The sequence below is a fragment of the Cavia porcellus genome, unplaced genomic scaffold (genome assembly GCF_034190915.1).
Source record: "Cavia porcellus strain 051 isolate PalLab524CR breed Dunkin Hartley unplaced genomic scaffold, mCavPor4.1 scaffold_1, whole genome shotgun sequence".
Taxonomy (NCBI): Eukaryota; Metazoa; Chordata; class Mammalia; order Rodentia; family Caviidae; genus Cavia; species Cavia porcellus.
The window spans coordinates 179,247,126-179,262,798 of record NW_026947484.1 but is presented as its reverse complement, the minus strand read 5'-3'; the positions used below and the strand labels follow the sequence as shown (position 1 = coordinate 179,262,798).

General features: G+C 38.3%; 1 protein-coding gene across 3 annotated transcripts in view; it reads right to left on the bottom strand.

The window, feature by feature from the left end:
- The window catches only part of Tmem245 (transmembrane protein 245), a 99,373-nt gene that overhangs the window by 21,421 nt on the left and 62,279 nt on the right, over positions 1 to 15,673 (bottom strand). For all 3 annotated transcript variants that reach the window (XM_063261118.1, XM_063261108.1, XM_063261114.1), the window contains 3 exons: positions 14,247 to 14,369; positions 13,972 to 14,117; positions 854 to 954 (listed from right to left, as the gene is read on the bottom strand). In XM_063261118.1, the coding sequence (XP_063117188.1) occupies positions 854 to 954; positions 13,972 to 14,117; positions 14,247 to 14,369 (370 nt within the window). The remainder of the gene's footprint in view (positions 1 to 853; positions 955 to 13,971; positions 14,118 to 14,246; positions 14,370 to 15,673) is intronic.

Genomic DNA, 15,673 nt, shown 5'->3' with positions numbered 1-15,673 from the left:
AAATCTCACTGTTTCACAACTGTTAGCTGAATCAATGATTAGTTAATGTATGATCCTATAAATGAAGCTGTAGTACATTTTTCAAAATTTGTCACATCAGAAATTAGTTTCCCAATTCCACATATGAATGTATATTCTTTACTTTGTTTCTCATTAAAATGTTATATAAATGCAAATAGACAAAAGCCCTTGGAGTTAATGGATCTGACTTTAAGCTTGCCCATTTCCAGAGCAGTAAGCAACTCAGTCTCCATCTGGCATTTCTCTAGACTAACAGGCAACGAGGGCAGACTCTGGCTTTAGTCTGGCCACTAAGCATGTTAGGAAAACTTTGGTTTCTCATCTATGTAACAAAAACACCACCTACCTGCCTGTCTTGCAGGTGATTAGAAAACAGTAACCCCTACATGCTCTTGGGGTGCCTGCATGTCAGAGGTTCAGTTAATGGACCCACCCCAGTGAGGAAAGCACATAAATTAACTTGAGAATATAAAGAAAGAAGGGAGAATACACACAGGTGGGAGAAATGATGGTAGAAGCAAATGTAAGGTAGAGATTTAGGAAAATGAAGCAACAGGAATAAAAGAAAAATTTTAAAGAGAAGAACAGAGAAAAAAGAACAAGATGGCATTAAGCAGCTTATTTGTTCTCAAGTTTCACCTGGCTGTGGGACAAAGCTATCTGACAACACATTGCTTCTACCAATTACTTCAGTTCATATACTGCTCCTAGTCTGAACTACATCTTGAGCCACAAAAGCCAGTCTACATTTGACGGAGAGGACATTTCCTAATGTATGTAAGATGACTAGCTCTTTTAACAGTTGACAGCGGAAGTTGCATGTGATGGTTACCTGATGGTATGAAGACAATATTGATACCGAATATAGTATGGGTCAGCCAGGTGTACAATCCATAGAAGCCAGCCATTTTGAGGGAGGCATCAAACACCCCTCTGGAACACCCAAAGATAAAAGGAAAAGTTAATAAACATATTTATTACACATGGTTCAGAAAACTCAGGATTTTGCGATTACTTCATTCCAAATCTGGTAACGGCTTTCAATTTTTCCACCAGCCTGAAAATACTTTCATTTTTTCGCAAAGAAATACAGTAGGCTTATTTTAACTTTTTTTTAAAAAAGAACTTTATTTTAGTACTTTAAATGAAATACCTAAAATACCCTCTTCATTGAAATAATTCATTATCTTTCTACTTTTTTTTTTTTTGTCTTTTTCGTTTTTATCGATACCAGGGATCGAACTCACGACTGCCTACTTGCAAGGCAGGCGCTTATGCCGCTGAGCTAAATCCCCAGCCCCTATCTTTCTACTTCTATTTTACCCGTAATGGTATTTTTTTTCCTATTTTAAAATGAAAAAAAGAATAAAACTGATGATGCAGAATTTCAAAACAAAATAATGGGAGATTAACATTGATTAGTATGATATTTTCTAAGTCTAAGTATAGAACTAAACTGCAAGATACTGTTCTCACCTTAGAAACAGCAGTGGGCTGGGGTGTAGCTCAGTAACAGAGCACATGTGTAGCCCGGCTCAAAGACCCATGGAAGAGGCGTAGGGGGACAGAGGAGGGAGGAGGAGAAAAGGAGAAGTGAGGGAGGGCAAGTAAGGGATAGTCAGTCTTTCTTTGCTTGCTAACAAAATTCTCCCACATTTCTTTAAGTACAAAGTTAGCTCTTAGCAGAAGTCATGAAAAAGGAAGCAGAATTTATGAAAAAGAAATGAACCCAAAGTAAAAGTGAAGAAGGAAATACAGTGAGTTAAAACAGCCACACACTCCACGACTGACAGAAGATCGTGGTACACAGCGCTCTGTGCCACCAGGCCCTTTGTTTTTGCTCTGCATTTGAAAAACTGTGTAAGAATTAAGGACTGGGCAGAGACAGCACCAAGGCAGCCAGTCTGAAGTGGTCCCATGGCGTCACAAACCACAAAACCCAAGCTGTGCATGGTCATGGGAGGCACTTCCATGCATTCACGAGAAGGAAGAGTTGGAATCAACAGACTGTGACTCACAGGCAGCAATGTACATACAGGTAAACACCAAGCTTTTTGCCGAATGACCTGGTATGCTCTATAGCAAAGTAAAACTTAGGAATCTGCCGGTTCAGTTACTTAACAGGGGTCTGGAACATGGACTTGGTGAGAGAGGGGTTCCCCCACTATGAAACCTTCTTTGCCATCCTGACAAATGGCTCTCACTGGGGACTGTGAGAGCCTGAGGGACTTAGAGGTGCCACACGCCCCTTTCCACCAGGACCTAGAGTAAAGGTGGTACCAGAGACAAAAAGGCAGGGAGATACTCAACAGAAATAGAAAGACGACCTGAACACTAACAAAATAGTCAGAGAAAAAAGAGAGCATGGCAGTATTTTAGGCTCTAAGCTGAGGAGGAAAAGAGTAGAAGTTTCTCAAAGATATAGAGAAGACCAGAATGGAAGAGAAATAGTAGAAAGGGAAGAAGGTTTATTTTGGGCAGTGGTAAGATGAACAGGACTGTTAAACCAGCTGGGAAGAAGCCAAAATAACAAAAATCTAAATAGGAAATTCACAACATGAGATGTGAGGTGTACTACAACAGATTAATTATAGGAAAGGAAAAGATATTGTTGAGAGGTAAATGTAGAGAAAACTGGGCAGCAGGCTGTGTTCCCATGAGGGAACCTAAGACAAAGAAGTAGCAGTCAAAGAGCATGACGTCATTTTGTAGAAGACAAATCAACAGAGTGTAATATTCCCAGAGACCAAGGGAGAAGGACGCTGTTGAGGAAGCAGAGAGGGGATGAAATTTGCCTAAACCTAGTGAAAGATCAATGTAAAAAGATACAGATGTGGTACTTTCCTTACCCTTACATTATTTAAAATATTTTAAACCAAAAACAAGTTGACACCAAAAGTGCAAAAGAATACCAAAACTTAATCACCCCTCTAGAGAGCAATTAGTCCAAGTTCAATCCCAAAAAGACCAACTCTGAGAAACAACCCACAGTCTCCTGTCTTACTTGTGGGAATATGACTGAAATATTCTCATTAAAGCAATGTTATTTATTTATTTATTTATTTTGTCTTTTTCATTTTTATCGGTACCAGGGATCGAACTCAGGACTGCCTGCTTGCAAGGCAGGCGCTTATGCCGCTGAGCTAAAACCCCAGCCCCGCAATTTTAAATTAATTTATGGGCCCTAAATGAACTATATATTGTTTGCAGTTACTAAACATATTCAAGCAACCCAATGAGGGATGAAAAAGAATATATTCTCCTGTACCAAATTAGTCATGATTTGGCACACAAATTTTATAAACAGCAAAGTAAAACATTCTTTAAGAATTTACTAAAAAATAGAACTTTTTTTTTCTTGGTACTAGGGATAGAAATCACGACCTCGCACTTGTCAGGCAGGTGCTTATACCACTGATCCAAATCCCTGGCCCCAAAATAGAATTTTTTAACACTATCAAACTCCTAGCAAGTTTTTCTTCTTTCAGTGTATCTGCTTTATTGAACTATAATTTACAAAAAATAACACTTCACCACTTCTAAATGTGCAGTCCAGTAAATCTCAATCTAATTTACTTAATCACTATTTACAATATTTCCATCACCCCAAAATGTTCTACTGTGCTCTTTAAAGTCAATCCACCCCAACCTAACAGCCACTCTTCACTATAATTGCCTTTTCTAGAATTACACATGATGTAGTTTTAAAAAATGTGTTAAATATAAATGACATATTCCCCATCTACTCACATTCAGTGATTTTATTCAGGTGCTAAACATCATGTATTGTCAGTATGCACATTTTGATGTTTGGACATTGTCATGAAGGAAAATGCCTATGAGCTTCATCCATTTGGCAGACAGTATTAGTATGTCTTTCTTTTTTACTGCTGGTGGTACCTTACATGGGAACCCCTCAGTCAGCAGCAGATGTGCCCAACTGGACTGTTCCAGTTTTATCAATAATGCTGCTCTAAACACTTGAGTGCAAGTCTTTCATTTTTCTTTTTCTTTTTGTCTTTGCTGTTTTTATCGGTACCAGGGATCGAACCCACGACTGTCTGCTTGCAAGGCAGGCGCTTATGCCGCTGAGCTAAATCCCCAGCCCTTCATTTTTCTTTAGTAAACATCTAGGAGAAGAAATACTGACTTATCTGGTTTCTATTTAACTTTACAGTACCTGGACATCAATGGAGAATCCACAATTGCCTATGTCACATAGTATCTACTAAAGGTGTGAGACTAAAGTTCACATTTACAGTATAATGTGAATGAATACTGGCAGAAAGAGAAGTTCAAGAACAGGCAGTTCAGGAAAAGCCAAAGGACAATCATCTAAGACCCTTATTAACAGAGCTTGTGCTCATTAGCTGCTCAATAAGCAGCAGCTGCTTACAGGTGCTACTGTTATCAATTTTGACATTGGTATACTTGACCAAAACTGTATCTTAAAAAAAAAAAGAAAAGAAAAAGAATGATGTGGACCCTTATTTCAGACAATATATCAAAACCAACTTAAAATAAATTAACACGTTCCTGCTCACTTGAACCACACATGACCACCCCATTGTGGGGGCTTGTACCACTTGTAATACAAATTCATCTAATCACTTTTATCAGTCTTTTTACTAATGAAATTAATTAAAAGCCGCCTGATGAGACAATCATGCATGTACCAGCAGTGGTTCAATTCATCCAGCAGTAAGATAAATGAATTAAGGCCTTATCGTGAACATGGTTAACGACTTACCCCTTAAATATGTAACATTACTAGACTAAAACACAGGGGAAAGCTCCAGGACATTGGTTTGGGTTATGACTTTTGGATACCACCTCCAAAACAGAGGTTAACAAAAGCAAATCAGACGATTAAGGTTCTATCAAATGAAAAAGCTGCATACCAAAGAAACACATCAACAGAATCTATAGAATGGCAGAAAGTATTCACAAGCCATATGTTGGATATGGAACTAATATTTAAAATACTTGAAGAATTCAATAATGAACATAATACAATCTAAAAATGGGCCACAAAATGTGAATAGTATTTCTCAAAAGAAAGTATACTAGTAGTCAATAGGTACATGTGAAAAAATGCTCAATATAACTAATTAGGAAAATGCCAATTGAAAGTCACAAGATATGGGGCTGGGGATTTAGCTCAGCGGCATAAGCGCCTGCCTTACAAGCAGGCAGTTGTGAGTTCAATCCCTGGTACCAATAAAAAGGAAAAAGACAAAAAAAAAAAGTCACAAGATATCACTTTGCTTGTTAAAATGGCTATTATCTAAAAGACAGTAACAAAATGTTGGTGAGGATGCAGAGAAAAGGCAATCCTCATATACTGCTGCTGGGACATAAATTAGTGACACAAAACACTGGAGTTTATTACTACACTGGAGTTTATTATTAAGTTTCATTAAAACACCAGAAACAATCCAAAGACACTGAAATCTGCATCTCACGTCCCTTTCCATCATGCTGCGGACTGAAGCCAGGGCCTCACATACTCTATCACTGAGCCAGACCCCCAGCCAGGCAATCCCTTGTCCACAGCAGCACTGCTCACATTAGCCGGGACAAGGACTCAGCCTAAGTGTTTAACGGGATGAATAAAGAACATGCAGTACACACACACATTGAAATACTATTAGGTCTCAAAAAAAGGAAATCTAGTTATTTGCATCAATATAAGCAAACATGAAAGTCACTATACTAAATGAAATAGGCCTGGTGCAGGAAGACAAACACTGCATGACCTTATACATATAAAATCAGTCTGAACTCACAAAAGGCACAAATTTTCAGTTCCAGTATGAATAAGGGGAGGAGGTTTACTGTACAGTATGATGACTATAGTTAATAATAATGTACTGTGTACTTGAGTTTGCTAAAAGATTAGATTTTATTCTTAGAACAAAAATGTGACGAGTATATTAATTAGCTAATCATTTCATAATGTATATATCAAATCATCATATTGTACACAGAAAATAAGTACACTTTTCATTGACTTTAGTTTTTAAAAAGGGAAAAGAAGTTTAAAACAGAAATTCTTATGAGAGGTAGCTCTAGAATGTGCTCCACTGGCTGCACAAATTACAGTGCCACAGAATTACAGTATCCTTTAAAAGTTAAAATGATGAACTTCATAGTTCACCAACTTTATTTCAAACAAAAAAATTGAGAAAGAGGGAGCTCCAGCTCAGTGGTGCAGTATTCCTGGGCTGTCTCCAGAAGGAGATGGAAATGGAGAGGGAGATGGACAGATTGAGAGAGAGAAAGGAAGGAAGGAGGAGAAAGCAGCAGAGCCAGTCAGGGAAGGAGACCTGAGAGAGAAGCAGAGATCAGAAAAGACATCTGCAGATGCTCTGCTGTTGGCCTTACACAGAGGAAGGGGCCATTAGCTAAGCAATGAAGGTACCATCCAGAAGCTGGAAAAAGAGAACACAGGTTCTCCCCTAAATCCTCATAAAGAACACGGTCCTGTTTACATCTTAATGTTAAAACTTCCTCTCTCAAACTACAAGATAAAAAACTAACTAGAAGACAATAAACTTAATGTTGAAACTATTATGTTTATGACAATCTGTTCTCACAACAATTGAGGAAACTAACTTAACCCAGTGTGTGCCAGCAATACAGTAATGCAATACATTTCTCACAAAGGCAAGGAGGACACCAACAAATTCTGGTGTAGATCAGGTTATGTGCACAATAATATACTACTGAGCATATAATCACTTTATCTCTCAGGTTCTTAGATCCTAAAAATCAAGAGACAGGGTCTGGTAAGCACTTGCTGGTTTGATCCCCACCACACCGCCCCCCAAAAACATACTCTTTTTTTTTTTTTTTTGTCTTTTTCCTTTTTATCAGTACCAGGGATCGAACTCACGACTGCCTGTTTCCAAGGCAGGCGCTTATGCTGCTGAGCTAAATCCCCAGCCCCCAAAAACATATTCTTTTTTTTTTTTTTGGTCTTTTTCATTTTTATTGGTACCGGGAATCGAACTCACAACCATCTGCTTGCAAGGCAGGTGCTTATGCCGCTAAGCTAAATCCCCAGCCCCCCAAAACCTATTCTTAATGCATTAATAATTAAACCACTGGGAAATTGAACAATGACTAAACAAATAATTCAGGTAAACAGTCTACAAAATCCAGTGGTAAAACAAATTACATACAGACACTTAGAATATGATAAAGCATGTATTTTAAACCACAGGTGCAAGGATGAATTTTTCATTTTTATCGGTACCAGGGATCAAACTCACGACCGCCTGCTTGCAAGGCGGGTGCTTATGCCACTGAGCTAAATCCCTAGCCCCAAGGATGAATTTTTATAGACCAGAGATGTAGCTCAGTGACAGGCTGCTTGTCTAGCATGCACAAGACCCTGGGTTCAATCCCCAGCTTGACCCCCAACCCATCAGAGACGACTAGTAATAGACAGTAAATCTTTATCTGGCAGGTACAGTGTATAAATGAGCTTTATAAATTATTAATATTATCAATGTAAGAATATTCCTTATAATCACACCAATTAAAGATCATTCCCTCATTTTGCATGCTCCCTGGTACCAAAAAAAAAAAAACAATCAACAATTTTGTGGACACTCAACTCAGTGAGCACTTTTCTCTTCTATTAAGGGAAAACCTCCTTCAAAAATTACAGCAGATTTGGACTTGTAGCATCCTCAAGGGTGGTTGGTTGTATATGACTTGAGCTGTGTGAACCCATGGTGCCAATAGGTGTTACGCTTCTCTTTAACTACTGTTCACAACTGTATGACAAAGCATTTACTATAGAAACTAACAGAAAACCAACATCAAATTCACCTCTTTTTTTGTTTTGTTTTGTTTTTTTGTTTTTTATCGGTACCGGGGATCAAACTCACGACTGCCTGCTTGCAAGGCAGGCGCTTATGCCGCTGAGCTAAACCCTCAGCCCCTCACCTCTTTAATATTTAGGAAATTTAGTCTTCTTTCACCCTCACTCTTCCCTTTTGCAAACGTAATGTTTGCCTATGATCCATCTTCCAGAATCTTTCATTTTAGTGTTTCTTCAAACATTACTGACAGTTACTCTTGATATCTCTAAGATTTTGTAGCTCTCAGCAATTGGCAAGGATCAAATTCACAAGACGTGGAAACTCTTTTCCTCTCCTTTTTTTTTTTTTTGGTACCAGGGGTCGAACACACAACCTCGCACTTGCCAGGCAGGCCTTACACCGCTGAGCTAAATCCCTAGCCCTTCCTCCTATCTTTGTGGTAGCTCAGCTAAAGGAACTGACATCAGCCAATGAGCCAGAAGTTTGTTTTCTAACACAGCCACTTATTCACAAACTTGACGTCACATGCATACATGTTCCCTGCCCACACTATATTGTACCACTGCATAGCACGGGTTCCTCTCTACTAGAGAGCAAGCCACAGCACTCCAATCCAGTTATACCCCACCCAAACCTCTCTGTGGAGCAGAAATGCCAAGAGTCATGCACAATCAGCATTTACTTTGCTCCTAAATTGTTTCCTAACATGCACTCTATTATATGTACTTTTACTGTATGGCATTGAAAGGGTGTCTCGTTCACACAACTATTTATCAGCTAGTAGCATCTTCCCATTTTTAGCCTACAAGATTGTTCTTGTTACTTTACTAAGCCAAGTGAAACAAATCAGAATTTGATCAGATGACCTACTTTTCATGGAGTGAGATCTGAAGCACGGCAATGGATGTGAGAATGATAAAGCAGTCAAAAAGGATGTATCACACCAAGTGCACAGGGCACTCCCTTCTTCGTAAAAGTCAAACAGTGAAACTATCGACAGTTACTCCTCCCAGAAACAACAGCTAACATCTCTGTCCCCGTAGTGTGTCTCAGGAAGAACGGGAGTTACTGGAGAGGGACAGGTGAGTGCCTGGAGACACAGCACATAAAATTACCTAGTGGAAAAAATATCCCCAGCCCTTTCACCACAGGCATACCATACTTTATTGCACTTTGCTTTATTGCATTTTACAGATACTGTGAAGCAATGTTTCTTTTTCTTTTTTTTTTTTTTTTTTGTCTTTTTCGTTTTTATCGGTACCAGGGATCGAACTCAGGACCACACACTTGCAAGGAAGGCGCTTATGCCGCTGAGCTAAATCCCCAGCCCTAGCAATTTTTCTTAAATTAATTGAAGGTTTGCATCAACTCTGCTTTGAGCAAGCCTATCAAACCCATTTTCCCAATAATTCAAATTATTGTTAGCACTTAAGCAATAAAGATTTAAATTACGTACTGTACACTGGGTTTTAAACGCAATGATACTGCACACAACAGACTAGAGTACAGGATAAATACAATCTTTACATGGATTGAGAAAACAAAAATTCATGTAACTCACTTTATCACAATGGACTCTAGAACTGAACCAACCTACTGTTTCTTAAGAAGTTATATCTCTGTCTCTCCTTGATCATTTGCCCTAGAGACTCAGCTCTGCAGTAAAATGCACAGAAACCTGATTCACAATGGATTCCCAGCATGAGCAGAATAGTTAGGCTGTGTGCTCAGCCCAGAAAGCTGTTGAGGGATATAGGAAAAAGGTGCTTGCCCAGAAACCACCTGTCTCAAAGAAAATGGCTTTGTCCCAGACACAAGTATACATAACACTGGCATCACAGCAGAAAATCCGAAGAGTTTAGTTGTAATACTACCAAATTCTGATCACTAATACAAGTTTTATATTATTGATAATGCCTATAGATGATAGATGCTTAACTCAAATAACAAGAGCTGTTTCAATCACATGACAATAGAAAACATGTGTATCTCAAAAATAGTTCTATTATAAGCCCATTAAAATTAACATAGCAATTTTCAGTGCACTACAGTGAAAAACTACATAAAGGCAAAATTTTAAGACTATTTTCCTTAGAAACTTACACAATAACAACTTAGGTACCTAAGATCAATCTTCAGACAACCAGACTAAAAGACATGTATTTACTGCCTTGATTATTATTTAAGAACTCCAGCTAGTTTAATTTCCCCAAATATGTATAAAAATTCTACTTCTTTATTTTGATGTTAGGAGATCTCAAATAAATGAAAATACTTTTTTAAATTCTTTGTTATACATTTTAAACAAATATTGTTTTTACCTTTTTCTGTTTGTTTTTTGGTACCAGAAATCAAACTCATGACCTTGTACTTGCTAGGTAGGTGCTGTGCCACTGAGCTATACCCCCTGGCTGTTTTTACTCTTAAATCCCTCAGAATTTCTCCCCAATGAATTTTAATTTGCTCAAAGTAAAATATGTAAATACTGATTTTTTTAAACAATCAACACACTTTGTTTTTTTTTTTAATCAAAACACATTAAATTTTCCAAATTGTGACACAGAGGTGAAAAGCATGTTCACTTTCCAAATCAAGGTCCTACAGGATACACTTCTGCCGTCTAATTCATCTGTAGACCTAACACTCACTAGCACTGAAAAGCTGTCATCCCAGCAAGCAAGAGCCATACTTGTGTGCATGCACTCATGTGAAAATATCACACACACTAAATTGCATTGAGGCCGTGACAACATGCAACTTAGAAATGTGCAATATCTCCACCAGAGCAAGCAGAATGGAGCACCGGGGAGGAAGGGTGTGATGTGTGCATTCAGGAGACATGCTGCTGAAGGGAGGAAAATGGTCTGGGGATGAAGGGTGCATGCCACTCACTCAGACTCATGAAATGAAACCTAATCACACAAGTCTTCAGCTTAGGAAAACACTACATCAGAATTAAAATAAAAGTCAAGGTTCAAAAATTCAGTAACACAGTGGTCGTGAAAGAGCCACACGTTTCACAAGGCAAAGCTTCAAGACAGACACTTTCCACGTCTGATCATGCAGTCAAGCCCCAATTTCATTCCATTTTCACATTATTAATGGAGCACATAAAATGAGTTTAATGATTTTCAATTAACTGCAACATTAATGATGGTTACTATTTCTTATAAAATCTGTTATCACTGATAATTTAGACCAAACTTACTTTAAGGATATTACAATACTTTCATAATTGTTATTATAATATTTTTTCCTCTTAAAATCTTCTTCCATGAGGAAGCATGTTTCTTTTTTAACACATTCTTCAGAATGAAAAACCTACCAAGAGGTATGAGAACAGCTGCATCTCATTACATGAGAAGGCTCTTAGGAAGAGTCCATATAAAATGTGTACATTTTAGGTCTTAAATTTGATTTAGTAAAAGAGACAAAAAAAAAAAAAAAAGCCATAGTCGATCTCCAAGCATAGAGGCCCATGCCTGGAATCCCCGTATGGAGGCTGAGGCAGGAAGATGACTGTGAGATCAAGGCCAGTACATAATGAGTTCAAAGCCAGCTTGAACTACATAGTGAGACCCTGTCTCGAAGAAAGAAAACAAACAAAAAGACCAAATGATTCAGACTGTAAAAATAAAAATCATCTTGAATTACAACCTTTAATTTATAAAACTTGATACAGCTTTAGTCAGAAAAATGTCCCAGGCCATAACACATTCTCTAGTGTGTACCATATTTATCAGATTCAACAAAAATCAATCAGTCTTGCTAACCAAAAAGACTACAGACTATATTTCTGGTACAGAGGGCAATTAAATATTTTGGTATTAAAAAACAAGATGGTAATAAAATGAAGGGATTTCATCCTTACTTTGGAACCATGACAAGGGCTACTGGTGTAGTGAACAACTAAGATTCTATATTCTTAAAGAGACAGGGCAAATCTAATTAGTAAAATAAATATTTCCTCATATCTTTGTAACTGACAGTGTTCTTTAATCTCAAATTCTCTTCTGAGGTGAAAACCAAATGTCTAGCTGCAGGCCCCGCTGTGTCTACCTGAACGGTTTTAACAGTACTGAAAATTTAGTTTGTGACTGTCTTACTCAGCCAGCTCCTCCTGGAAAGTGTCATTGAACAGCAGGATTATTATACGCTTTCAGTCAGATCTAGACACAAATTACAGCTCTACTTACCACTTAACTAGTAGCCACAACTTAGAAGAATTAGATGCAAAACAAAAGAGGTAACATATTTGCAACAAAAAACAAAAGCATCTCAGTGACAAACACTTGAGAGGATAGTCAGCAAGTGGCTCACTCGAAAAAAGCAAAATGAGAAAATTCAAGTACCGTGATTTGAAAGCTGGACATGGTAGCACACGCTTGTCATACCAGAGCTCTGGAGGCTGAGGCAAGAGAAGTGCACAGAGCCCATAAGGAGTGTAAGGCCAGCCTGGATTACACAGCAAGACCTTGTCTCAAAACTAAATAAAACTTAGAGAGCTTTTATTTGAAAACAGAAATGCTCTTATGAGAAGAAGAGGAAAGTTACTGCAGGAAAATGAAGCACTGACTTTCTTCTTTATGTACAAGTTACGTATATTTTTCTGTATGGGTTAGATTAAGTCACATCTATGACTAGAGAACTATGTCAATGGTTTTATCCACTAAGAAGATATAAGGTTTATTTTCTTTTTAGTAGAGCATTTGTCTAGGCATTTTGAGTCAAAACATTATCACATAGATAAAAGATAGCCTACAGCTGGAATTTCTGTTATTTCACTTACATAAAAAGATAATTACCTAGTCATACAGGCTTAGAAAAGATGCTAAAGTAAACTTTCCTGGAGACAGCATCACTGTGAAAGCTGTCATATTAAATCATAAATTCCTACACTTGTATTGTTTACATGAACAGACCCGCATGGATACCTGAGGATACCACATAGGCGCCTTTTCTAAAAACTCACTTAATACCAAATCAAGGAAAGAGTATTGGTGCAAACTTTATTCAAAACTTGCCATAAAGAAAAAGAGAGAAAAACCTAGCAAAGTTTCCAGAAATGATATACCTCAGAAGCATGCATCCCACTGGAATATCGCTCAGGGTTTCCAAAGATAAAGAGGTATTCTCCATAGGTGTTACAGGAACACGGTGAAAAAAAGTACGCCAAAGCAGACAGGATTAACAGGCCAAAGCAAGACCTATGTGGGTGGCTGGTTCCAAACAATAGTGTATTTTTAAGGTATGTGGAAACAAAATCCCAGGAAAAGATTCACTATTCAACAGAAGCTTAAGAACTCCTGGCTAAAACTTACCAGAAAGAGCAGCTCTAACAAATTATATAAGGATTTGAGTAGCTACTCACAAGAAGTGGAAATGCTCAGTTGTTCTAAGAAGCGGTCAGGGATAGGAGTTAAAGGAGGAGCTGAGAAAGGTCTGAACTATGAAGCATCTCTTCCTGTTAGACATGATTCAGTAAAAAAAGAAAAGAGGGCCATAGGCCAATAACTTGGAAAGAGCTTACAAACCATGAAAGTTGAAGAAGAAACTCATTCAGAAACCAAGCCTGCAATACACAGACCTTGGAAACATGATGGCCAAAGTCAACACTACACCCAGAGCCCATGACTTGGAGGCAACCAAAGACTGCACTTCCAGCATCCAACCTTTTCCTGCAGAGGGCACAGCCTGCCTGCAGAGGGAGAGAGGAGAACAGAGGGAAGACATCTACTCCCCTCTGGGATCCAAGCTAGAATTCCTGAGGGGAGAGGAGGGTTGTGAGAAAAGGAAGTGGTAGAAGACCGGGCTTCTCTTAAGCAAGTGACATGAGGATGGAGCTAAACTTAAGAAGCTGCTATGGGAAGCCGATGAGACAGGCCACTCTGTAAACCATGGGCTGGAGAGTAGGATATCAAAGTCCTTGGGATTTTTTTTCCCCTTATAAACATGCATGGTCATAAGATCCTCTCAAATGAGAAGAAAGTCTTGGGACTACCACAGTCCTTCACTAGTTTAGTGCTAAATGTTACTAGGAAGTTCAAAACAAAAAAGAAGCTTTGCATGGAAAGCATTTGGTAAAGGGGATAACAAGCATAAATCTTATCCCTACCTGATAGCCTCTTCCACAGACTGGCCAATAATATTAGAAGATGGGCCTGGCTGAGACAGTGGTGTCAGGCTTATCACCCATTTCACTGGTTTGTAGTACTCATCACTGGAACTTAACAGATAAAATAGTGTGGTCAGGAAAATTATCTGTAAAACAAAAGACAGTATTCTCCTATCACATTTGGGAAACTGTGGACATTCACAAATGCAAAAAGAACCAAGAAAATGCTTTAATGGAGAAAGAACCGTGAAGGATACTTATCCGGGCACACATACCAGAGAGAGCACAAAGTTGAGGAGGGCAGTGCCGCTGTAGAAGAGGATGGTTAGGAGCGTGGTGACCGTGGTAAACAGCAGGCTCACGTTCCGGCTCATAACAATCCACAGCGACTCCAGGATCTGAGGTGGGAAAGCCGAACGTCAGAGCTTATAGGGAAGGGTACGCCACAGCCACCCAGGGCTTCTAATACAGTGTCTTACTATCATAAGGAACTGAGGAGAACTGAGGACTATGTTAAATGAAGGGGAAAGTCTATCAAAGACAGCTGCATGTTTAATAGTAAGGAAAACGGCTAAGCACAGTGAAGCTACTTTAAATAATATTAAGTAGCAATCAGATCTATTAAACCAAAATATTTTATTATAATGCTGCTTTAAAAGCAGAATACAAAAATTTTATATACATTATAACTATATAAAACTGAAATGGACATAAAAATGCCGTATGTCAGCATATGCCTTGTGTGTATTTTTCTTGTAGGATCTTAAATTCTAGCATTTGTTGTTTTAGGTGCCTCTGTCCCCCATCTTTGCCATCTCCAACTTCAATTCAACCCAAAATATATAAAGCATGACTTCAATGACTATTAAAATTACAGTAAAAGTAATGATAGGGTCAAAAGCAGAGCCTTTCCCGAGACAGATACTGCCCACTACATCAAGACCTACTGCCTGCAATAGACCCACTACCTGTGAGTTCACTAGAACCAGATTTCAACATGATGGTTATTCGTACACTAAATACGTCTAAAGGAAGATGTGCAGTCTCTACAGTATATCTGTATGCTTTCATTGCTTATCCCCCTATGAACATAAATTCCCTCACGAAAGTGTCTGTTCCATCCTGCCCAAGTGAACTATCCTTCCTCTCAGTGAAAAACATGGAAGCAAAATGATCAGGAAAACACCTTACTTAACACTTTCAAAATGCTTCCCCAAGACTCCGAACAATGCTGTGAGGGAAGCAATGCAGATGATAGCATCTTTATCTTATGGACACATATAAACTGAAGCTCAGAGGCTTAAAAGCCTGCCCAAGGCCAGAGAGCTAAGAAGTATAGTATCAGAACTCCTGATGTCTGCTTTTTATTTTAGTGCCCTTTCCAAAACAGTAGTTCTGTTTTTTTCATATGTTCAAGCTACACCATCTGTTCTATGAAAGGTCTACCCTTTCCATGTATCATTTATAAAAGGCACATTTTGTTGCCTTCCACATTTGTTGCAAACCCAGCTCAGTCAGATTTTTAGCAGTCTGGTTTCATTTACAAAAAGTCCTTACATAAAATCTTGAAAATGTTTCATGATGCCTACAAAAATATGCGCAATTAACTGTTTGACCTTGTCAAATAAAGAATGAATGAACAATGCCACTGATTCCAAGAAATGAATCAACAATGCCTTTATTTTTGATTTTGACAAGTATT